Source organism: Tenrec ecaudatus, chromosome 8, assembly GCF_050624435.1.
Source record: "Tenrec ecaudatus isolate mTenEca1 chromosome 8, mTenEca1.hap1, whole genome shotgun sequence".
In the NCBI taxonomy this organism is placed as follows: Eukaryota; Metazoa; Chordata; class Mammalia; order Afrosoricida; family Tenrecidae; genus Tenrec; species Tenrec ecaudatus.
In genome coordinates this window covers 58713774-58740384 of record NC_134537.1, presented here as the reverse complement: position 1 = coordinate 58740384, position 26611 = coordinate 58713774, and the positions used below count along the sequence as shown (strand labels likewise).

Here is a 26611-nt window from a genome sequence, read left to right as displayed (position 1 = left end):
TGATGCACACAATGACTTAATATGGCCATTCTACTCATAATTTCTTGTGTGACGTATTATGCATTCAATCCCAATGCCTGTAGTTATATTCCCATTTTGGAGGGAGTTATCTTTTACAGGGTTGAGGAGGATTGATTCTACACCTTTCTAGAGTATGTGACTTAAGTCACTATGTTTTGTTTTGTTGGGGGTGATCTACTGAAGAAAGGTAAAATCCAGGGACTTCTGGGAGATGCTGACAGAGTAACACATACCTGAGGGACTGTGCAGAAATCAGCTCAGGAGAATTACTAAGAGGGAAATTCAATACTGCCAGATCATAGGAGGAGCATCATAATGATAGCTAGGCACAGATCCACAAGATTTTGAGGGGCTGGAGTATTTTGGCTTACGACAGTGAAGGCCAGCTAGGGTTTGACCTTAGCCCCGCCACTGTCTCCACCACAGCCAAGACCATTTGGAGCCCGGGCAGGGGCTTTATCTCAACACAACCACAGCTTGCCACTGCCTCCAGGCAGGGATTAAACCATTGCAGCCCCATAGGCAGGGATGAGGGCTCAGCTATATAGTTACTTTTGTTTCCCTCTTTTCTCTCTATGCCCCCACAGTCTCAGTGGGCTTAGTTTGTTTTTGTCCCTCTTTGACTATTCCTTGTTCTCTCACATGCCACTGCCAATGTCCAGACCACTCCCTTTATCCTAGTGCAGTTATGTCTGTCCTCTACTCAAGTATGAGAGCTCCACCCTGTGCAGCATAGCCTGAGGATGAGGAAAGCCTGCCCACCCTCCACCAGGGGATATTCTGCCTAACGTCTTTCTGAGGAATTCCTGCTTTTGTGGCTGGGGGAGCACCTATTTGTCCTCTGTGGCCCCAAGTGAGAGAGGGAATTTCTTCCCGCCTACTTTAGTGTCTCACACTGCCTAAGACAGCTTGGCAAACACTTGCTATTGTTTCACGCTGCTGCAAAAATTTCTGCCTAACCTCTGCAGTGATCTACCCAACCAGAGAAATTTCTCCCACCATTCACGGTGTTCTACACCACAGCACGCAACTTACCAGCCTTCTGTACACTCCCCTTGAGAGTGAAACCACAGGAGGATAAAGTGGTAGACTAATTCCATAATGAAATTAGCTGCAGGCAGTTTGAAGAAGCATTCTTACAAGTCTCCCAGAGAGAGTCAGTGCTCTTGGACTCCATGGGAAATGGCATCTGGCTCCTCTAAAATGATGCAATGCAAACAGCAATGAACCTCAATGTCATCAACTAAAAAATGGGAGAAGCAAAAGGCAATGGCAAAAGATGTTCTGAACCTAATGACAAGCATAGAAGAAGCAGACATTGATCTGCCGCAGAAAGAAATTTGCAGAATGCTGCTTGGAGTCATACAGGATATGAGGGTAACAATACAAAAAAAGGATGGAATGATAGGGGGAATAAAGTCCATATACCAAAGGGAAATACAAGAGCTTGAGGGGGAGATAACAAAAAGCAGTAGCAGACTCACGGACCTCGAGAATTGACTGGAGGAAGCAGAGAACTGCACCAGTGTCTTGAAGGACAGCCAACCAGACTTTAAAAAACGTGAACAAAAAATCTAATAAGATTATCAGAGAAGCTAAAGAAAACCTAACAACTATGCCTAATGCTATGAATAGGAACAACATCAGAATAAATGGATTACCAGAGGAAGACACAACAAAGAAGTCATCTGCAACAATAGTAAGAAAATTCTTAGAGGAAAACTTCCCCAGCTTAATGAATGAAAACTAGGGAACCTTCAGGAAGCTGAAAGAACACTAGCAAGATTGAAACCCAAGAAGAAGTCACAAAGGCACATAATAGTTAAACTATCCAACTTTGAGGAAAAGGAGAAAATCAAGAGAGCAGCTAGGGGAAAACAAGCAATCACATATAAAGGTTCCAAAACAAGAATATGCTCAGACATATCAGCAGAAACTATGAAGGAGAGGAGAGAGTGGAATAACGTATTCCAAAAAGTGAAGGGAAATAACACAAACCCAAGAATACTCTACCCAGCCAAATTATGAATCAAGATAGATGGAAAAGTCAATCTTCCCAGACAAGGAAAAACTCAAAGAATACGTAGAAGAAACCCAGCCCTACAAACGATCCTTGCTAACCCACTATGGGAAAAAGAACAACACTCACCAAGCATAAATAAGGGACCGCCACATAGAACAACCTCACCCAGAGGGCAACAAAGAGAAAACAGACCCCAAGATAGCATTGGCTTAAGGATGGAAAGAAGTCAAGAATCACACACACACACACACACACACACACACACACATGCACGCACGCACACGCACACACACACACACACACAAATTCTTGGTAAAACAATCCCTCCCTAGACTGTCCCAAGAATCACACACACACACACACACACACACACACACACACAAATTCTTGATAAAACAATCCCTCTCTAGACTGTCCCAAATGGACATCAAGAAGCTCAACAAACCTTCAGCAATAGAAGTAGACAAGGTTATCAATGGATTGCCAGCAAAAAAATCTCATGAATCAGATTGCTTCACAGGAGAATTCTACCAAGGATGCAGGGAAGAACTGACACCAATCCTACACAAACTCCTAAAGAACATGTAAAAAGACAGAATACCCCCAAACTCCTTCTATGGAGCTGGTATATCTCTGATACCAAAACTGGGCAAGGATCTCACAAGAATCAAGAACTACAGACCAATATCCCTAATGAACATTAATGTAAAAACCTGAACCTTACTGGCCAATAAAATACAAAAGTATATGAAATAAATAATTCACCATGACAAAGTGGGATTGATACCAGGGATGCACGGAGGGTTCAATATATGAAAGATCATTAGTACCATTTGCTACATTGACATGAAAAACTATTTGAGAGAACCACATGATAATATCGACAGATGCAGAGAAAGCATTTGACAATAAGCAACACCAGTTCCTATTTAATGCACACGAGAAGGTAAAAATGGAAGGAAAATTCCTCAAGACAATACAAGCTATATATGAAAAACCAACAGCAAAGTGGAGAAAACATGAACACAATTCCACTGAAAAAGGGTACCAGACAAGGATGCCCCTTGTCCTCACCCTTATTTAACATCCTACTGGAGGTTTTAGCTAACAGCATAAGGCAAAGAAAAGACACGAAAGGTATTCACCTGGGGAAGGAAGAGGTAAAACTATCATTCTTTGCAGATAATATGATTTTATCTATAGAAAATCACAAAAGTTCTACAAGGGGAGTACTAGAAGCAATAGAGGAGTATGGCAGAGTGGCAGGATACAAGATCAACAAACAGAAGTACATCAAACTGCTATACACATTGGAAAAGATCAAAAAGGTGGTACCCTTCACAATAGCCAAGTACAAATAGAAATATCTAGGGATACACCTGACTAAAAGAATTAAAGATCTATATGAGGAAAACTACAGAACACTATTACAAGAAACCAAGTGTGACCTCAACAAATGGAAGTATATCCCATACTTGTGGATTTGAAGACTCACTATCGTAAAAATGTCAGTTCTTCCCAAGGCACTATATAAGTTTAATGCAATATCGATACAATTACCCTCATCTTTCTTCAAAGAAATGGAAAGACTGATCACCAACTTCAGAATTAGCAGAGACTCCTCAAGGAGAAGGACACAGGGGGAGGGCTTGCTCTACCTGACTTTAGCACATATTATACCATCCACAGTTGTCAAAACTGCATGGTATTAGTATAATGACAGATATTCAGACCAGTGGAAAATAAATGAAGCCCCAGAAATAAAATCATCAGCATACAGACAACTGATCTTCAATAAAGGCCCAAAAAATATCCAATGGGAAGTAGATGCCCTCTTCAACAAGTGGTGCTGAAAAAAATGGATATCTACCTGCAGAAAAATGAAGCAAGACCCTTATCTCACTCCATGCACAAGAATAAACTCAGGGTGAACACAAATGAAATCACAGACCTCAAGGTAAAACCCTAAACCATTAGGACCATCAATGAGGGAATTGGAACCAACCTAAGAACTTTGTCACAGGAAATATGTGGGCTATCAGAAATAGAGAAGGACACGAACACAGAGGAGGCACACATTGCCAAGTGGGACATACTGACGATAAAACATCTGTGTACATCGAAAGAATTCACCAAGAGAGTAATAAGAGAGTCCATGGACTGGGAAATCGTCTTTAGCAATGACACGTCAAAGGTGTTATTACTAAAATCTATAATACTCTGGTAGTTTCCAAAAAGGACAAAACTAATTTCCCACTGAGGAAGTGGGCAAAGGACCTGAACAGAAGTTTCACAGGGGCAGAAATCTGAATGGTCAATAAACATATGGGAAAATATTCCCGATCTTTAGCCATAAGAGAAATGCAAATTAAAACGACAATGAGATACCACCTAACACCCTCAAAGATAGCCAAATTCAGAAAATCAGAAAGCGACCAGTGTTAGAGGGGTTGGGGGAGACAGAAACACGCATTCACTGCTAGTGGACCTGTAAGTATGTACAGCCACTATGGAAATCAATCTGGAGCTATCTAAAACGGATGGAAATTGAGCTACCATACGACCCAGCAACCCGCCTACTGGGCATATATACCCAGAAGAGGCAGGAAATAAGTCACAGTCAGACATCTGTGCTCCAATGTTCATTACGGCACAGTTCACAATTGCAAGGAATTGTAAAGAACCCATATTTCCAGCACCTGAGGAATGGATTAACAAACTGTGGTGCAAAGATACAATGGAGAAGTACGCATCATAAAAAGCAGTGATGACCGTATTGAGCACATCACCACAAGGGATGAACTGGAAGAAACTATGCTAAGCAAAGCAAGCCAAACACGAAAGGGCAAGTACAAGATAAGTCCACTGAGTAAGCTTACAATAATGCAAATGGGGCACAGGGTAAAAGATACTGTGTACAAACATTCCTGGGGTGCAGAACAGGAAGTAGGGCAGACCAAATCCAGGGATATATATGGTAGCCAACTAAGAAGGATGGGGGAAAAGAAAAAAAATGAAATTGGTAGCAGGGGAACAGGGCACTAACCCCCCACAAGAGGAGGGTATTGTTTATATCTCCACAGGGATAGAGGGACCAGACTTCAACCCAGTGCTCCAATATGTGAGTGTAACATGCTGGCATGGAGTAGGTAACCAGTGGAGAGGTCTGAGGGGCCGGCCCCAATCCCAACTATGGGGACAGCTGCCCCTCCCCACAGAAGAATTTATTTCCTTGGACAGCACTGAATCTACAGGGACATTTCTGATCAGAGCACACGGGAGCAAATGAAGGGCGAGGAAGTGAGAGTGGAGCACATCCTGGCCCACCAGGCTTTGACAATGAGATTTCCTGCTCAGAGCAGCCAGTCCACAGAGAGGACCATATGACCTGCCCCACTATAAGGCATGATACCCCTCACTAACCCATAGCCCTACAGGGGAAAAAACTGGAGACAGGGTGTGGGAATTGTACCCAATATGACCCCACCACCCTCAGGCAAAACACAAGGGTGTGCAACAGAACGGCAAGGGGAACAGAGCAAGGAACTCCCCAGGGAACACCAAAAATAGCCTTTGGAGCTAGGGTGTGGCACCCCATCAGACTGTGCCAGAAAACACTCCTAAAGGCCATCAAGCACTCCTTGTACTAACTACAGGCTTCTTTTTGGTAGTTGTTGTTGGTGTTTGTCATTGGCTTTTTGTTGTTGTTTTCTTTTCTTTGGTTGCTTTGTTTTGCTCTGTCTTGTTTCTGTGGATGTTAGTATCTCTGCAAGTCTGTCTAAATAAGATCGGCTGGATGAATCTGGAGAAGAAAACAATAGGACTGACAGTTCCACGGGGACATGGGAGATGGGGAGGTGGGGGAAAAGGAAGTGGTTTTAACACACCCAGGGACACGGGAACAACAAATGATCCAAATCAGTGGTGAGGAGGGTTTAGGAGGCCTGGTAAGGCATGATCAAGGGTAATGTAACCCATAGGAACTACTTAAATGCAAATGAAGGCTGAGCATGATAGTGGGCAGGAGGAAAGTCAAAGGAAATAGAGGAAAGAACTAGTAGGCAACTTATGTAAATACGTTTATATATGACCATGGGGAAATGATCAATATGCATATATTTATAGGTTTAGCATTTAGGTAGCAGATGGACATTAGACCTCCACTGAAGTACTCTCTCAATGCAAGAATACTTTGTTCTATTAAACTGATATTCCATGATGCACACCTTCCCAACAAGATCGCTGAAGAAAAAGCAGGTGCATAAGTAAATGTGGTGAAGAAAGTTGATTGCCTGGCTATCAAAAGATATAGCGTCTGGAGTCTTAAAGGCTTGAAGGTAAACAAGTGGGCATCTAGCTGAGAAGCAGCAAAGCTCACATGGAAGAAGCACAAGTGTGATCACGAGGCGTCTAAGGGATCAGGTATCAAGCACCAAAGAACAACATGCCAAATTATTGTGAAAGAGGGGGAGTACAGATTGTGGACCCAAGGCCCATCTGTAGGCAACTAGAAATCCCCTTATAGAAGGTTCCCAGGGAGGAGATGAGCCAGTCAAAGTGCAGTGTAGCAATGATGAAACATATAACTTTCTCTAATTCCTAAATGCTTCATCCTATCCCCTCTATCATGATCCCAATTCTACCTTACAAGTCTGGCTAGACCAGAGGATGTACATGGGTACAGGTAGGAACTGGAAACACAGGGAATCCAGGGCAGATGATCCTTTCAGGACCAGTGGTGAGAGTGGCAATACCGGGAGGGTAGAAGGAGAGTGGGGTGAAAAGGAGGAAATGATTACAAGGATTTGCATATAGGCTCCTCCCTGGGGGATGGACAATGGAGGGGTGGATGAAGGGAGACTGAACAGTATAAGATATGACCAAATTATAATAATTTTAAATGATCAAGATTCATAAGGGAGTGGGGAGTAGGGAGGGAAGGGGAAAAAGTGAGGAGCAGATGCCAGGGGCTCAAGTGGAAGGCAAATGGTTTGAGAATGATGTGGCAACAGGTGTGAAAATGTGCTTGGCACAATGGCTGGGATGTATGTATGGATTGTGATAGGGGGTTTTTGGGGTATTTTTGCTATATAATCCCTCATTGAATGTGGACCCACCACAAAGACAGACAGAAAGTGCATGGATTTTTCATTCTTTTGCATCCTAGTGGAAACCAGAAGAACAACAGTCAATTGTCCCAGGTCTATCAGAGGATGCTCGTGATAGGAGTTTTATGTGCCCCAAATAAAATGATTAATTTCAAAATAAAAGAAAAGTACCATCAAGAAGTTAAAACAATTAAATGCTAGATTCCTGTTTTAGTTATCAACTGATTATAAAAATATAAAACCATAATGGGTTTTGAAAAAATTTTTTTAATTAAAAAAAATCTAAAAACCAGACTTCCCAGTAAGAATGTGCCACATCAGACACAGGAACACAAAGCGAAATTCCAGGGCAATTGAAAGAACAGCCACTAGTGGAGCACAATCCAGACCTATTGCTGAAGTGGGGATGATGAGACCAGTAGAAAAGACTGTAGCATGTAGAACATGGGCACAACAAAGGATCCAAGTCAATATAAGAGGCAAGAAGGCAGACAGAAGCGAAGAGAAGAGAAGTACTGAGACTATGACACAGAACACTGGGCTATCATCCTGCTTCACACAGGCAGGGGCGTCGCTGAGAGGTTAAGGACTGCAGAGAGAATTGGCTGAGGAAAGGTGTTGCTGTGGACCAATGGCTCTATTCTTACTGTTTACTGATTTAGACTTTTGGAAACCTATTAACTTCCTCAGTAAGTCCCTTAATAGTGAGTATCTGACAATGTATTGGTGCTATGCCTAAGGCTTTCTGCAGCTATTTTCCCCAAAAGTGAGCCTCCAATTTGTTTTTTATAATCTGTTCTTAGTCCACACTTTGTGTGACCCTGCTGGCATTTGAAATACCAGTGACATTGCTTCTAGCATCACAGAAACACATAAACCACCACAGTACAACAAATTGACAGGCAGGTGGTGACAATGAGTAACTGAATTCATTGTCAGAAAGGACATTTTAAGATTTATTATGAACTACAATGCCATCTGTAATAGGATTATATCCATCTGCATTCAAGGAAATCCAATCAATACAACTACTATTCAAATTTATGCACCAACCACAAAAGCAAGTGATGAAGAAATTGAAGAATTGTACAATGTCTTCAGAGGAAAATTGATCAAACGTGTAATCGAGATACATTGCTAATTATTGGTGATTAGAATGCAAAAATAGAAACAAAGAGGAAGGCATAATAGTTGGAAAACATAGATTTGTTGATAGGAACGATGCTTGAGATTACATGATAGAATTGCAAGACCTGTTTACAGCAAATACCTTTGTTCCATGACACAAATTGTAACTATATACATGGACTTCTCCAGGTAGGATACACAGAAATCAAATTGACAAAATTTGTGGGAAGAGAAGCTGAATATCAGCAGTTAAAAAAAGGTTATGGGAAAAGACAATCAATTGCCCATATGCACATTCAGGCCGAAGCTGAAGAAAATGAAAGCAAGTGCAGAAGGGCCAAAAAACGACCTTGAGTTTATCCCCCCTGAATTTTGAGAATAGCTCAGGAACAGCAGTGACAGAAAACATGCTGAATTGGGGGATGACATCAAGAACATCATTCATGAAGACAGCAAAATGTTATTTAAAAGACAAGAAAGGAGGCCTGTAAGGCTTCATCAAGGGCAATGTAAAAAAGAGGAATTGCTGAAAGCCAAATGAAGGCTGAACTTGATAGTGGGACAAGAGGGAAGAAAAAGGAAATAGAGCAAAGAACTAGGACGCAAAGGGAATGTACAGATGTCCAAATACAGGCATGTACATATGTAAATATGTTTATATTTGAAGATGGGGAAACAGATCTATGTGCATATATTTATAGATTTAGTATTAAGGTTGCAGATGGACACTGGGCCTCCACTAAAGTATTTCCTTAATGCAAGAACACTTTGTTCTATTAAACTGGATTCCATGATGCTCACCTTCTGGCCATGATCGCTGAAAACAAAGTGAGTGCATAAACAAATGTGGTGAAGAAAACAGATGGTCCCTGGTTATCAAAAGATATCACGTCTGGGGTCTTAAAGGCTTGAAGGTAAATAAGCGACCATCTAGCTCAGAAGCAACAAAGCCCACATGGAAGAAGCACGCCAGCCTGTGTGATCACGAGGTGTTCAAGGGATCAGGTATTGGTCGTAAAAGAACATAAAATCATATCATTGTGAATGAGGGTGAGAGTGGAGTGGAGACCCAAAGCCCATCTGTAGGCAATTGGACATCCCCTTACAGAAGGATGTAGGGAAGGCGATAAGCCAGTCGGGGTGCAGTATAGCACTGAAGAAACATACAACTTTGCTCTAGTTCTTTTAATGCTTCCTCCCCACCCCACCCCTACTATCACGATCCCAATTCTACATTATGCATCTGGCTGGACCAAAGGATGTACACTGGTACAGATAAGAGCTGGAAACACAGGGAATCCAGGACAGATGCACCCCTCAGGACCAATAATGAGAGTAGTGAAATCAAGTGATATCTCCCCAAGGTGGGGGAGAAAGGAGGAACCGATCACAATTATCTACATATAACCCACTCCCTGGGGGATAGACAACAGAACAGTGAATGAAGGGAGACATCGGACATTGTAAGACAGAAAAAACAATAATAATTTATAAATCAAGGATTCATGAGGGAGGGAAGGTGGAGGCCGGAATGGAAAAATGAGGAGGCGATACAAAGGGCCCAAGTAGAAAGAAAATGTTTTTTTGAGAATGATGATGGCAACAAATGTACAAATGTGCTCGACACAATGGATGGATTGTGATAAGAGCTGTATGAGCCCCCAATAAAGTGATTTAATAAACAAACAACAAAAAAGACAAGAAAGCGATGGATCAGTTTGCATTGAAACCTGCTCTGTATAAGAGTAGAGCAGCTAAGGCAAATAGAAGAAATGATGAAATCACAGAACTGCACAGACAATTCCAAAGGACAGTTAGAGAAGACAAGTTCAAATATGAAATATGCAAAAACCTAGACTGAGAAAACCTTAGAACTGAAGAATATGTTCAGCATATCTTGAGCTATTCTTCTCCCTTTGTAGCCAAACCCCCAACCAGACTCATCACCACTGAGTTGATTCCGAGTCATAGGGACCCTGTAGGACATGGTAGAATTGTGCCCCCTGGATTTCTAAGACTCTTTACAGGGGTCGAATAAGCCTTATCATTTTCCCTACGATTGGCTCGTGCTTTCAAAGTACTGACCTTGTGGTTAGCAGCCCAATGCTTACTCACTAAGCCACTAGGACTCCAGCTTGCGAGGTCAAGTGTGCTTTTGTAGCAGTTCTGTAATCATCTAAGTGTTAGCGGTCTAACAGTAGGTTTGCTAATATATTTATGAAAAACCTAAGAGGTGGATTGGAAGACTCATATAGAAAAAAAATGTGCTTTTCCAAGAGTTTTTCCACCTAGCAGTAAGATAGCAAGCACAGGTATAAAAATGTCCATCTGTTGAGTATTCTTCAGACATATTACTTTGGATTTTTCCAACATCACTAAGAAATCAATATTATTATTCCTGCCTTTAAAATGAGAAAATTGGCCCATACATTAGTCTATGAAATCGTTTTACATAGTTGTGCTAGTATTTGAGGGCTCCTTGATTTTTTGCTAAGAGCTTGCTCTTAGCTATCTGAGTGCTCCCTCCACTAGAATGCTATACTCAACTCGCCAGTTCTTACTTCTTTATTCAAGTGCCTTAACTTTGATGAATCTCCTGACGATGGACCTGAGTTTTTGTGTGTTGGTTTGTTTTTATACATGCAAAAAAAAGTTGAGGTAGTTAGTTTATTGTGCCAACCTGGCTGATAAACACATGTAGGGTTAATTGAAGGGCGGAGGGATAAATGATTCAGTGAGCCTCGTCTTTTGAGGTCTTGAGTTCTGGGGTCTCTTGTTTTGTGATGGTCGGACCAGGGTGCTGCTGCCTTAGCCAGTAACCTGCTTCAGCTGGTAAGGCTCACTTCCTGCAAGACATCCCCAAGGAAAAGCCACATGAACATAACCTGATGCAGTCATGGGTGCTGGAATAGCCGTGTGGAGACCCCTGCCCATTCACTGACTCGGCTTTCCTTCTGCAGTTGGCATCATTGCATCTGTTTTTTGAGATGGAGGAGGACTTTGTGCATTGGTGTCAGACAAATGGGCTAACATAGGCTTGGGCAGCACTGGGTTGGGCTGTGTTCTTAATGTGCACTTACTCTTTATGTACCTAGGAGTTTTGGTTAATTTATTTCTCCAATGTACCCAGACTAACACAGGAGTCCTGGTGGCATAGTGGGTTATGCACTAGGCTGTTAACTGCAATGTCAGCAATTTGAACCCACCACAGGCTACATAGGAGAATGATGACCTTTTCTGCTTCTGTAAAGACTTACAGTCTCAGAAACTCACAAGTGTAGATCTGGTCTGCCCATAGGGTCTCTATGACTCTAAAAAAACTTAAGGCAGTGAAATACTTCTAAGGAACGAACCTAGTGCAGCTGTGTCTTTGGTGTTGGACTGTTAATCTCTAGGTCAATTGTTCAAATACAGCAGCTGGTCTTTCTGGGAAAGAGATGAGACTGTATGTCTTATAGTAAAGATTTATAATCTCAAAAGCCTGTTGACTGGTTCTACTCTGTCCAGTATGTTCACTAAATATAAGAATTGTTTTGAAAATCTAGAGGGCAGTTCTACTGTGTCCAATATGATCACTATGTGTCAGAATTCATACAATGCAGTAAATTTGTTTCTAGCTCTTTAATATTTAGTTTTCATTTATGATTAATGAGGGAACTATGTCACTGAAAAGTTGGCAATAAGTTTTTAGAACAACCAAACTAGATCATTCATAGATTTAATATAAGAAATATTGCCTTTCATCGAACATTACATGTTCATCATAACACACTGACTTTGGATAATAAAATGATGAGATACGGCACTGACCATAGTCTGTATTTTCTGGTTCCCAACAATTTGATGGCCAAAAATAGGGTGTCTATGGAAACAAAAAAGTGAAAAGCAAGTTAGACAAATAAAGGATTGCCAGAGTTTCTGGTTTATTTGGTTTTCTTTTCATCTTCAACAGTTAATCTGATTATTGGCTAATAACTTATTTTTGTAAATTCCAGAACAAGTGCCCAGAGAGGCAATGTAAGATTTTACCCACTACATTGGCTTTGATTCCAAATGTGTGCAAAATCAGCAGGTATTTAAATTGTCATACTTTTGCTATGATTTTATATCAACTGATCAAGGTAAGAGTCTGATTTCATTATTAATAATCTACAAAAAGCTTTAAAATAGAATACTCAGTAAGTCTCAGAGTAAAATGTGTTTAAATATATCAAATTACTTTCTGTGCAGCATGTAGCTCAACAGTTGTTAGTAGATCCAAGGCTTCAACTATCAAAATCCTTTCAAGAGATTTGGAAGTAAATTATCACACTCTGTTAAACATGAAAACAACATTTTCTTCTCAATTTAAAAACACGACTTCCTAAATACACCTATTACTCTAATTTTTTAAATGTAGAAACCAGAAATCATTAAAAAATTAGTTATATCTTAGTTGATTGATTTGATTAATATGCATAATTCAGAATCTATATAATTCTACAAACTGATTGAATAAACCACAAAGACAATATTGAACCAGGAAAGACACTATGATTATCAGTAGCAATTGAGTTTCTTTTATAGCCTTGCTAATTGTACATATTTAGGCCTATGAGTAAACTATAAACACTTGTTAACTTAAATATTAATCTCTAGGCAGATGATGCCATGATTTCATGGAGCAGTGAATAAAGCCCATCAGTGTCTTAGATATATTGCATTTATTATCCATATTTACTATGTGTGTGCTATAAGCATATTTATGGTAATTTTAGTCACATATAAACAATAGATTTGCTAGTCATTAATAATTCTTATTTATTAAAAAGTTAACCATAGGGTCACAGGTAATTCTAATTAAATACTGAACTATTTCAGCTACCATTGCTTTCAGTTTAACTGCATAAAAAATAAATCTCCATTGTTCAAATATTTTTAAATTGTTTGAATACTTAAGTCAGTATCACATTTTCACAAGACTGCTGTTTCTTAGTAATTCAGTGAAAAGGCATTCTTTGATTGAGATAGTTAAAGTTTATTGTGCTAACCTGAGTGATAAACACATGCGGGGTTAATTGAAGCGTCGAGGGATAAATGGCTCAGTGAACCTTTCATTTCTAGTTCTCGGGTCTCTTGCTTTCTGATGGATGGACAAAAGTGCAGCTGCCTTAGCCAATTCCCTGCTTCAACTGGTAAGGCTGACTTCCTGCAAGACATCCCCGAGGAGAAGCCACATGGACCTACCCGGATGCAGCCCTGGGCGCTGAAGCAGCCATGTGGAGACCCCTGCCAGTGCTGAGATGCTTACTCATTTACTGATCCGGCTTTCTCCCTGCAGCCGTCATCACTGCATTTGTTTTGTGAGAAAGAGGAGGATTTTGTGGATTGGTGTCAGATATATGGGCTAATGTTGGACTTGTGGGCGTGGGCAGCACTGGATCGGGATGTTTTCTTGATGTGCACTTACCCTTTATCTAAAACACTCTCTTATACATAAGAGATTCTGTGGGCTTGTTTCTCTAAAGTACCCAGACTGACACACTGGTTATTTATCTTGGGCTGTAAGAACACTGAAGCAGTGGAAGGCGCCTCGTCACCATAAAGATGGAAACTCAACTGCTGAAGACTCTGGGACAGAAGTCCAGTCAGGGCCAACTGGGAAGGAACGCCTGCGCCTAACTTTCACAGAACATGCGCCGTTGAAAACCCGGCGGAGGGCAGTTCTATTCTGCTATCCTGGGGTCACCAGGGTTCAAAGGTGACTTGAGGGGAGTTGGGAGGGAAATGGAAGAGATACTGTTTCAGGAGAAACTTTAGAAATAATTTTCCTTAAATATATTCGCTCCTTGTTTTCAGTTTTCTTAAGAAAGTGTTTAGGTACTCACACTAGGAATATACATAAACACACACACAGAGATACATGCACACACAGTCCAATTTTGACACACTTGGCATCATCGTGAGTTGGAGTTGATGTAATATCAGGTAAAACAGCTACAGTTAAGTCAACTCCAACTCATGGTGATGCCACATGCGTCCGAGCATCACTGTGATCCACAAGGTTTTCCTGGAGGCTCTCTCAAAAGCAGATCTCCAGGTCTGTCTTCCAAGACGTCACTGGGTGAATGCAAACCACCATACCTTTTTTTCCAAGTGTGTTCAACATCTCTACCACCAGCATCTCCCTATTTCTAAAAGTTTGTGTAAAATTGGGAATTAAAAAATAATACAATTTTTAAAGAACTTTTTAAAGCCCTCATAAAAAACAAAACAAACAATAACAACAAAGCACTGACATTGAAATAATTCCTATATGCAGGACAGAATAGAAGTGCTACGTAGTTTCTAAGGCGGTAAAGCCTTAGAATCCGACTACCTCCTCTGTCTCCCATACAACCGATGGGTTTATATTACTGACCTTTCTGTTAGCAATCTGATGCTTATCTCACGGAACCACCATGATGCTTCTGCTTAGATGTAGAGCATGTACTAGAACTCAGAGAGAGTGAGAAATATGTTCCAACAGCTAAACTTGTACAATGGTGGAAATCTCTTGAAATCATCTACAATGAATAATTTAGAGTTTGAATTCTAATACTATATTTTAATTTTATAAACTATAATCTGTCAATCAGTTACTAATTATTCACAAAGGGTAATCAAAGGTAGAATAAAGATTACTAGGAAGTGAAGTATCCACTGCACTCAAAATGATTCAAATTACAGTCTATAATCATTTACTGAAAGAATAATTGTGTCTTGTTGTTTGAAAATAATATGGAATGACTTTGGAAGTTTTCTAAGTTGTTTCTTTTTGTTTTAAGTTACCTTTAACATAAAAAGCAGATGCCTGTTAGTATGGACAGGTTTGTAGAAGAACCGCAGGCACCAACATACATATAGTATTTTTTCTTTTCTACTTTGGAGTTTCGAATATCCTTCTGAAAGCTTATTTGGACTGAAGATATTTGTGGATCATGATCAGGTATAAGAATAAATTCGGTTACATAATTTAGTTTCTCCTTGGTAGCTAAATGCCATTTATAGATGGAGATTCTCCCACAATCCTGGATTCTAATTGGTCATTTACTGAAATTCTCTTGTTTGTTTTATTTAAAATATAATTTTAACAATAACATAATTTAGCTTGCCTCAATCATCTTAACTAAGCACATTTTAGCTTTCTCTGTATTTATTGACTTTTCTGCCCTGATTGTAATATTAATTGGTTTCTAAATAGCCTAAATCAAAATAAAATGTTATTATTTTCAATATTTCTGAAAAGAAAGTTAACCAACAAGGAAATGCTGGCTATTATTTTACTACTAGAAAACATTTTCATTAAACTTACTTGAAACCGGTAAAAGGTACCATCATCCTTAAGTGTGAGGACATGATCTGAGATTGGAAAGAAATAGCCGTGGGCAGCCATTAATGTTCCCAAATGGAGTGCCTCCACTGTTTGTGAAAAACAAAAACGAACACACATACACACACAGAGAAAATCTTTAATTATTATATTTGCATTCTTGACTTTATAGGATACTTAAAAAAATTCCCCTTGAACACATGTAGTGAGGGTGTCAGTGATCAATAGCTATACAGTCCACCCACAGCCATGGTGACCAGTCATGAGAGCACAGAAGTGAAAAACTAGCAGCAAAGTTTGAAATCACAAAATCTGGTCCCTCATGTATTAGATGGAGCATCCATATCATAATATTCTTCTAAGAATAATTTTATTTGACATACATAAAACACTTCACAGTTTTAAAATGTTTTCACTGACATTGCTCCCAATCAATATAATAAACTTCTAATATGTAATTTCTAATGAAAAGATCATTGTTATGTGATCTGACAAAATGTTTATGTATGTAAGACCATTTATGCAGCACCAAGCTATCCTGTGACATTTGGTGAGTGAGTCTGCCAGTTTGTTGTATTGAAGTCACTTGTGTGTTCCTGTTAATTTGGAAGTTATGCCACTAGTATTTCAACCTCCAACAGTTTCACCCACTGCGGATATGTTTCAACAAAGCTTCTTGTCAAAAAGGAAGGCCTAGCTCAACTTCAGAAAATCAACCAATGTTACTTTATGGATCACAACAGAGCACTGGCTTTCTTTAGACATGTCACAAGTAAAGATCAATTGCTATTTTTGTTTTGTTTTTAAACAGGTTTGTTGGCATAGAAGTCACATATCGTATAATTCAATAGCTCGAGCACATTAAGAAGAGTTGTCCAATAATCACCACTTTCAATTTTAGAACATTTTCTCCATTCGTATTCACTGCTATTAGCTCCCATTTCCCCCACCTCTCCCTGCCATACCCCCAAGAAACTATTAATCCAGTTACTTTCTCTATAGATCTATATATCCTGGATTTCAAGTACAGAAAGATATACAAACAACATAACAAAGTGTTTTATACCTCAACTGAAAAGAAAGCAGAAGACATTAAAAACTAGACCAAATTTAAAATAGTTCAAAAGGGAGAGAAAATGGTAAGTTTTAAATATTAACCTGACTGTATCTGCTCCATTTTACTATGCATTCTGTATGATACCAAAGCCATTCCTATCCCTGGTCTATGACCTCTGGATTCACCAGAGGCTTAAGCCATATATATCTTCTTTTATTTCCATATTTTTCTATTGAAACAACTTGAAAATGGGTCAAAAGGGAGTTCAACTGATAAGATATTATATTTTCACCTAACAATATCTGCCATAATCAACTGTATATTGCTCACTGTGTGATATAATGACAAGACTGTTCACATTTCTTCACTATGGTCTCAGAGTATTCACCAGTGGTTTAATCCATGTGTGGATCAATTGCTAGGATTTAACATTAGCTTGGTAAACTGAAGGGTCAGCAAAAAAACACAAGGGCAACCTTTGGTGAGATGAATCAGCACAATGATCACAGTGATAAATTTGAATATGGGACAATCATGAAGATGATGCAAGATCCTAAAACGTCTCATGTGTTTCTATGAGTCGGTGTGACTCCATAGGGACTACTTATCTATCTCTAACTTTTACTATTCTGAAACAAATATCATAGAAATGTTTATGCAGATACTTATTTGACTTTTAAAAATTGTATTTTCCCAACACCAACATGCTGGAAATAGAATGTAATACTTATATACTTTATAATAGCCCGTGTTCTTCCCCCCAAAAATGGTTAATAAAGTTATACCAATGGAGTTATTTGACCAATGGAGTTTTTAGTGCATCCGTGAAGGGCAGGATAATATTTGCTAACATGGAGATTGAAAATTGCAGAACAATCCCAAAGGGGTTTCTAGTGTAACAAAATCGTATATATATATATATGTAAAAAGATAAAAGGAAAAAGATTTATTTATTAGTTTGTTTACCAGCTTCAATTTATTTAGTAGCTCTGGTGGCATAGTGATTACTCACTGGGCTGCTAACTGCAAGGTCAGCAGTTCAAAACTTTGGAAGATAGATGAGTTATAGTTTCAGAAACCCACAGTGGTAGTTCTATTTTGCCCTATAGGGTTGCCATGAATCAGAACTGACTTGAAAACAGTGAGAGAGAATCAATAGAGACAGAGAGAATATACCCAATTCATGCAAATATTTATATTTCTATCGTAGACAAGCAGCTAAAATGGTTCTTTAATGGTCAGATTCTTTTTTGATGTTTTAAAAATAGTTTTATTGGAATATCCTTCATATATCATTTAATTTATTCATCTAGTCATATCAAGGATATTTGATCACTTATCACCACAGATTCTTACAGGAGTTCCAGGAGTATATGGATCTAACAGGATCTTCCATCCTCAGCAGTGTGAGATTCATACGACAGTAAGTAGTCACTCACTAAGCTGCTTGCTATGGCACAGTTAACGATAATAATCCCTTTCAAAATCTCCACGCATGTGCCAATGTATTTAATAATAAATTAATTATTACATTTCTCCTATTATTGGGGTGCTATTATATTCCCCTGTAATTGATACTCAGCATTTTATATACATTGTAAACTTCTGACTCAAGCTCTAACACAATTGCTTTTGCAGATAATCAGGAGCAATGACAAATCATTATCTTAGTCATGTCCTTGGAATACTATTAAGTGTCCTAGGCATCTTTTCCTCCACACTGCCTATCAAGACAGTCTCTACATAGAACTTTCTCTTTGTACAAATAAGCAGACTTTTCATAAAGTATATACATAAAGACTATGTATACTATGTATATGCAATATGATATATAAATAATTACTGCATTTCAGTTATGGTGAATGCACTCTCACAGCAAGTGCTGCTAAGAGTTTGTGGTTTTTGTTAGTATCTGTCTAGTCAATTCTGACCCATAGCTACCCTATGTACTATAGAACAAAACACTGCCCAATCTTGTGTCAGCTCTTAACTGCTATATTTGAGTCCAATGTTGAACCCACTATCAATCTATCTCCTAGCTGGTCTTCATTTTTTTAAATTGAACCTCTACTTTACCAACGATGATGTCCTCACCATATTTATTCAATCTGTATGGTGAGTAAGTAATCAGAGAAATGTCATTACATGAAGAACAATGAGACATCAGAATTAGAGGAAGGCTTGTAACAACCTGTGACATGCAGATGACACAACACTGCTGACTGAGAGTGGGAAAGACTTGAAGTACTTGCTGATGAAAATTAAGGATAGCAATATGGATTATAACTCAATGTAAAGAAGAGCACAACTCTCACAAATGGGCCAGAAAAAAGAGCACTCTTTTCAGTGTCCATTTATACTGGTAGCAGGTCATAGTCCTGAGTAAATGTCTTTTCTTTTGATTGGCTGCTGCTCACAGCACCTCTTTATGGTGGGGATGAAATTATGTTAGATCTCATGCTAGGGGGATTGTTGTTAGGTGCTGTCAGAGTTGCATCCTGAAAGATAACACAATGAAACATTGTCTGGTCCTGTGCCATATTCATAATTGTTCTTACATTTGAGCCGATTGCTTCGCCGTGGTGTCAATCCCTGCCAAAGGTCTCCACGTTTTTGCTTCCCTTCCCTTTACCAAGCGTGAAATCCTTCTCCATGGACTATTATGTCTTGACAATATGCCCAAATATCTGAGATGAAGCTTCACCATCCTTGCCACTAAGGGTCATTCTAGCTTCTTAGATTATTTGCTCAGAATACAGATTGAACAAGTATGGGGAGAAGATGCAGCTGATGCCCATGTTCCCTATTTTAACCGTGCAGTATTCCCTGCTTCTGTTCACATAACTACCTCTTGATGCATGCACAAGTTCCTCATGAGCACAATGAACTGTTATGGACTTCCCATTCTTCTCCAGTTTGTTATGATCCACATAGTTTGCTATGTTTCACACAATCAAAGGCTTTGGCACAGTCAATAAAACACAAGTAAACATTTTTCTGGTATTCTTTGCTTTCAGTCATGATTGATCTGATTTCAACAATGATATCCTTTGTTCTATGTGTTCTGAATCTGGCCTGAAACTCTGGCAGCTCCTGTCAATGTACTGCTGCAACCATTGTTGGATGAGTCGCAGGACAATTTTACTTGCATGTGATAGCAATGGTCTTCTACAATTTGAGCCTTCTGTTTGGTCACCTTTCTTTGGAATAGGTATAAATATGGATTTCTTCCAGCAAGTCGGCCAAGTAGCTCTCTTGCAATTTTCTTGGCATAGACAAATGAGTCTTTCCAGTACTTCACCAGCCTGTTGAAATGTTTCCATTGGTATTCTATCAATTCTGGAGTCTTATTTTTGGCTACTGCTGTCAGTGCAGCTTGTACTTTTCCATCAGAACCATTGGTTCTTGCTCATTTGCTACTTCTTGAATTGGTTAAATGTGGACTAGTCCTTTTTGATACATTGGCTCTGTGCATTCCTATCTTCTCCTGATGCTTCCCCCATCATTCATTATTTTTCCCATAGATTCATGAAGTATTTGACACTGGAGGCTTGAGTTATTGTCAAGTTAATTCAGTTTAAGATATACTGAATATAGTCTTCATTTTAGTTTTTCTAATTCTAGATCATTTAACATTTTATTAAAATACTTTCCCTTTTCAAGTTGCCCTTTGAAATTTTCTATTTAGATGTTTGTCTTCATCATTTCTTCCATGAGCCTAACCTATTCCATGCTGACATCCATGCTGATGTTTTATTTTAAAAAATTGACTTTCTTTTAATGACCTTTTGTTTCTTCATAGGGGGTTTCTAGAGCTTAATTGCAAAGCCACCCAGGATCCTTAACCAGCCACATTGTCAGAAGACCATAATATCGCAATTCATATAATGCAAAAGCTGGATAATGAGTAAGAAGGGCCAAAAAAGAACTGATGCATTTCAATTATAGTTTAGGCGAAAAATATAGACCATACCATGAACTAACTGAAGAATGAACAAATGTGTCTAGGATGAAGTATAGCTGGAATGTTCCTTAGAAGCTAAGACAATGACTCTTTTTCTCAAATACCTTGGCGGTGTTATCAGAAGGAACTAGTTCTTGGAGAAGTGTATCATACTTGTAGAGGACAAGTGAAAAAAGGAAAACCTTCTGTGACATGTATTCACACCGTGACTGCAATTATAAGCTCAAACACAGAAATGTAAAGATGACTCAGAGGGAATAGGGCACTGACCCACCCAAGGGGAGGGTATTGTTTGTGTCTCCATAGGGAAAGAGGGACCAGATATAAAGCCAGTGCCAGACAAATGCAGCATGCCGGCAAGGAGTGGGGAGCCAGTGGAGGGGCCTGAGGACTCAGCCCCCATACCAGCTAGGTGGATAACTGCCTCTCCCCCCAGAAGAATTTACTTGAGAGGATTGCACTGAGGCTGCAGCTAGGGGAGAGGGGCATGTCTGATCAAAGCAAATGGGTGCAAAAGAAAGGAGAGGAAGAGAGAGTGGAGCACACCCTGGAGCATCAAGCCTGGAGGACGATATCCACGCTCTGAACAGTCAATGAACAGAGTGGACAATATGACTGATCCCACTAGGAGACACACCGTCCCTTGATGGCCCAGTGCCCAAAGGGGGACAGCACTGTAGACTCAGGGTCAGGACTGGCCCAGACTGACCCTGTGACACTAAGGCAAATCAATAAAAGCGTGCAAAACAACAACCATGGGAGCAGAGCCCCCGAGGGAGTACAAACGACAGACTCTGGGCCAAAGCATGGTACCCCATTGGACCTGACTGAAGGACACGCCTAGAGATCAAAAGTCAGATCTTTCATCTATTTACAGGTTTTTCAAAAAATTTTTCCTTTTAATTAATTTGTTCTTCTATGGGTAATTGGTTTCCCTTTTTATTGTCATAGCTGTGTTCTCACTCATTGCTTGTCTTGCAATGAGTTGATTTTTGGTGCATATAATTATCTCTACAGCTCTATCTAGATAAGATAGAGTAGATGAAGAGTCTGGAGGAGAAAACAAGGGGACCAATGGTTCCGGGGGTGCACAGGAGAGGGGAAGGAGGGGGCAAGGAGGTGGCGCTGACCAACCCAGGGACAGGAGAACAAGTGATCCAAAATCAGTAGCAAGGAGGGTGTGAGTGGCCTGGTAGGGATTCAGCAAGGGCAAGGTAACTGATATTTAGTAGGCTAAACACTTTGACATATTCAGGGACTACAAAATATATAATCATAATAATTGAATGCTTAAAACCTATTCTATAAAAACAGCTCCTAAAAATGAATCAGAACACACTGAAACGTTCTAAGTTCACTGTGTCTGCTTGTGGGCTCCACTACCTCCCCAACAGGTCCAGAAAGATGGCATCTGCCACCCCTTCCTGAGCCCTAGTCATGCAGCAAGCAGTAATTTCTCCAGACGCCTGTCTAAACGTAGTCATAATCCTAGGTTCATAGAGAGTCCCTGAGTACTAGCCACAAGACATCACTCTGGAATTTCCCATACTGCTAGCCGCCCTGTATTTGCAGTCTAGGGCATTGAAACTACACTCCCCAACAAGGAAAGCTGGAATGGAGTTATTATGACCACATCAGCTATCCCCTTCCCACCTATGCCCAGTTCCACCCCTGCCAGTGTTAGTAATGGTGATAATTAATAATTTGCAGCAATTGAAGGTCCACTGGGATATTTACCTCTTACAGAATGCAGTTCCACAGAGCACAATTTGATAGAAGGGAGGGACACAGTATGGCAGTTGGGGAGGAATTCAGATCCACTTGGCCCCAAACCGACTCTGCTAAGCTGATCCCCCCATTCCCTGGGGGGCAGAGCAGGAAAGCCCCAATACGAGGGCACCCCACAAGCCCATTATAAAAAGGTGAAAATTTTTTTCTTGGTAAAAATGCTTTCAATTCCAGGTTGTGGTCCTTTTTGTAACTTTGAATGTAAGCCTACAGAACTCTGTCCATTAGCATTTATTAACATAACAAAGTGGCCAGAGCTAAACTAGTGGGAAAGGCCAACAGGCCCTACCACTCTTTGACAAGTTGCAAACCGTGGCCTGTCAGCCCAGGCCAGACCCACGTGCAAGTTGTAACCCTGTCCCCTCTGGGCTTACCTACAGTCACCCAGCCTGTAGGTACCCATCTCTGAGGTACCCTGTCACTATTGGCCACTGAGTCACCATGGCACCCTGCCTACATAGCAGTCTGAACCAAAACCATAGTAGACCACAAACAGGCCTTGAAAATACACTTACAAGTCTCACAGAGAAAGAGCTCTGGGCCCCTTGGTTTCCCAGAAACATGGCCCACAGTTCTTCAAAAATGACATGCAAACATACCACAATGCCCTCAGCCAGAAAACAAGACAGACCACAACAGTGAGCTAACGACACTCATAGAAGAATCAGACGTGGTTCTGCCACAAAAATAACCCTTCAGAATGCTATTTGGAGTAATACAGGAGATGAGGGCAGCAACCCAGAATAAAGACTCAATGATCGAGGGGACAAAATCCACAAGTCCATGCACCAAAGTGAAATATCATACCTAATGGATGAGTTACCAGAAGCAAAACACAAGATCACAGATCTTACAGACTAGAAAAGGCGAAGAATTGTACAAGTGATCTTGAGGACAATCAGACAGGATTCAACAAACAGGAAAGACAGCCAAATAAGATATACAAAGAGGCTGAAGAAAACCTGGGATGAGATGACAGATGCTATGAATAGGAACAATGTTCAAATAATTGTTCTACTATAATAAGACACAGCAAAGAAGTCAACAGCTATTTTAGCAACTGACTTTCTGGAAACAAACTTCTCTATCTTAATGAATTAGAACCAGTCACTCATACAGGAAGAAGAGAGGACATCAAATAGACTAAACCCCAGGAAAAACTCACCAGAGCATATAGTTAAATCATCCAAATTTCATGAAAAATAGAAAATTTTAAGAGCAGCAAAAGAAAATAAGGTGGACACATACAATGGTGCTCAGGTAAGAAATATGCTCAGACCTATCAGCAGAAACCATGAAGAGGAGGAGAGAGTAGAGTAACATCTTCTGAACGCTGAAAGAAAAAAATGTCTGCCCAAGAATGCTCTACCTGCCAAACTATCTATTAAGTTAGAAGGTGAGATAGTAAGAGTCTTCCAGGACAAGGAAAACTTCAAAGAATACACCATAAGACATCCAAACCTGTGGGAAAACCCCTTGATGACCCACTATGTTCAGAAGACCAACATCCAGTAACCATAGGCAGGAGACCACCATATAGCTCAACTGCACCCAGAAGCCAATACACCAATAAAACTTACCAAGATAACATGGCCTCAGAGGGAAAATAAGGCAAGAAGGAAGCCCCAAACACAAACACAACACACTGCTATGAAGGGAACCAGGAACACACCAACACCAAAGGGATGCGAGGTGACAGCAATGGGTTTGGTGACCAGGAATGTCAATGGCCTCAATTTACCCATTAACCTCCTTTTGAACCCAAATTCTTCATTGTTTGTGAAGTGAAAAAATTTCATAATCAGGGAAAATCTGTATTCTGACGACGGTGCCAAAAAATGGAGTTGCAAATAATTTACTGGTGGTCCAATATCATTTCCACAGGGGTTTCCCCACAACTCCCTGAAGTATTATTAGGCCCAGAAATTTCCAAATGTCATCTTTGGTCACTGGTTCCCACTTTCTGCTTCTTGAAAACTTATGAAGCAGAGTAGCGGAATGTTGCTCTTTGTACCGGTTTGTCTCCACAATAATTTTTTCAATGACTTCATCGGTCAGAAATAATTGTAGGTACACCAAAGGGTTGTTGTGGTCAACATCAACTCTCATACCAGGTGCTCCAGTAAACAGGAATCTTGGGGGAGCTGCCTGATCTGTCCCACAGGCAATAGAGCACCAAGTTTGCACATCGCTGAACTCAGGTGCGGAACCATAACTGTGGTCACTTTTCTGACCAGTTTCAGTGTCAGATGATGAATTTCCCCATGAACCACTATCGCTCAATTCTGCGAGTAATTCTAAGTCACTGGCGCTGTCATATATCTGGTCTAAAACTCCTTTTGTGCTAAAATGACACTTTTTTGATGCATTGAACACAAAATTTGCAGCAAAAAAATTTCCAAGTGACAGTAAAAGGGCAGTCAGGACACTGGACACTGATCTAGGGACAAATCGGAGGTGATTTGCTTTGATACAATGTAATCCTCACAGATTACACTGCATCACTGTGTGTGTATGTGTGTGTGTCTTTTAGACTTGCAGTTTTGCATTTTCTGCCCAGTTCTACCCCATGCAGCAGTGACACTGCATGCAGAGAATGGAACAGAACGACGAGGAAATCAGATCACTTTGCGATCACAGCAGAGGACACCACTGGACCGGAGAGCAGTTAAGGGATTTCTCTGCGGTGTTATCCGAGTGTGGCTCGGGGTTACCACTTCTGATAGTTAACATTTACTGGGAGCCACGCTCGGGATTACCTCTAGGGAGGTTAAAAGACAACGGCTATCAGATTGGCTCAGAAAACATAAAACATCAATTTGGTGCCGTCCAGAGTCACATTATAAACTCCCAGACAAAAATAGACAAAGAATAAAAGTCTGCTGGAAAATATACCAGGCAAATAGCACCTTAAAAAGGCAGAGTTTGCAATCCTAATCTCTGACAAAATTGACCTCAAGGTGCAAACCTCAATAAGAGAAAAGGAGGGGCACAATAGAATGCTCAATAGATCAGTAAACCAGGAACCAGTAAGCATAATAAATGTATATGTGCCTAACAAGAGTCCAGTGAAATTTTTCAATGAAACTATTCAAACAATGAAAAAAAAGGCATCACAAATTCAATAATCATAGGTGACTTTAATACACCACTATCAGAGAAAGATAGATCACTAGGAAAGATCAGCAAGTGGGCTACAGAACTAAACACTACAATTAGGGCAACTAGACCTGACAGGCATTGATAGAATTTTCCTCCAAATGCAAAAGAATAATCACATTCTTTTCAAGTGCACATGGTTCATTTTCTAAAATAGACCACATGCTAGGGCAGAAGTTGAGCCTGAGTAAATTCAAACACAAAGAGATTCCTCAGATGGCCTTTATGGATAACCATGCCATAAAGCTGGAGATCAATCAAAGGATGACCAGGAAAACAAGGGCAAAAGTTAGAGAATGAATAACAATCTTCTGTGACACAAATGGGTACTAACGCAGATTAAACTGTTTAGGACGTTTCTGGAAACTAATGAGAATGAAGATTCAAAATATCAAAACCTATGTGGTACTACAAAAGCGGTTGTCAGAGGTAGCTAGATAGCTATAAATGCTTAGATGAAAAAGAAAGAGAAACTTATGACTGATACGCTAGCATGAAACCTCTAACAACCAGAACACAGTCAACCCTCTAATAGCAAAATGAAATAAAAACCAGGGCAGAGTTAAATGAGTGGGAATATAAGAAAACAAACCAAAAAACCTATACAGCAAAAAGCTGGCTCTTTGAAAGAGTGGTCAGAATTGACACACAGCTGGCATACCCAGCCAAGGAAAGGAAGGATCGAACATCAATAGCCAGGATAAGGGATGAAAGGGGGGAAATCACAATGGATCCCAATGAGATTAAAAGGTTAATCACAAAGCACTATGAAAGTCTGTATTCTAATGAATTCAACATCGTGGAAGACATGGACAAATAATTGAAAAACCAATCCCTTTCTAGATTATCCCAGGTAGAGATCAAGAACCTCAGCAGACCATAGCAAAGGAAGAAATACATATGGCTATCAAGAAACTACCAACAAAAAAGCTCCCAGACCAGGTGGCTTCACGGGACAATTCCAGCAAGCATTCAGGGAAGAGTTGACACTGATCATGCACAAATTATTCCA

At 40.0% G+C, this 26611-nt stretch overlaps 1 protein-coding gene and 1 non-coding gene across 2 annotated transcripts in view; both read right to left on the bottom strand.

Annotated features, from left to right (window-relative positions):
* Nucleotides 1-26611, bottom strand: part of RGS7 (regulator of G protein signaling 7) — a 348752-nt gene that overhangs the window by 130224 nt on the left and 191917 nt on the right. Inside the window, exons 4-5 of the mRNA XM_075555677.1 lie at nucleotides 15614-15720; nucleotides 12091-12142 (exon numbers count right to left, since the gene is read on the bottom strand). Of these exons, the coding sequence (XP_075411792.1) occupies nucleotides 12091-12142; nucleotides 15614-15720 (159 nt within the window). The remainder of the gene's footprint in view (nucleotides 1-12090; nucleotides 12143-15613; nucleotides 15721-26611) is intronic.
* Nucleotides 7131-7263, bottom strand: LOC142455818 (small nucleolar RNA SNORA31). Its single transcript, XR_012785941.1, has one exon. It is a non-coding gene; the product is annotated as a small nucleolar RNA SNORA31 (small nucleolar RNA).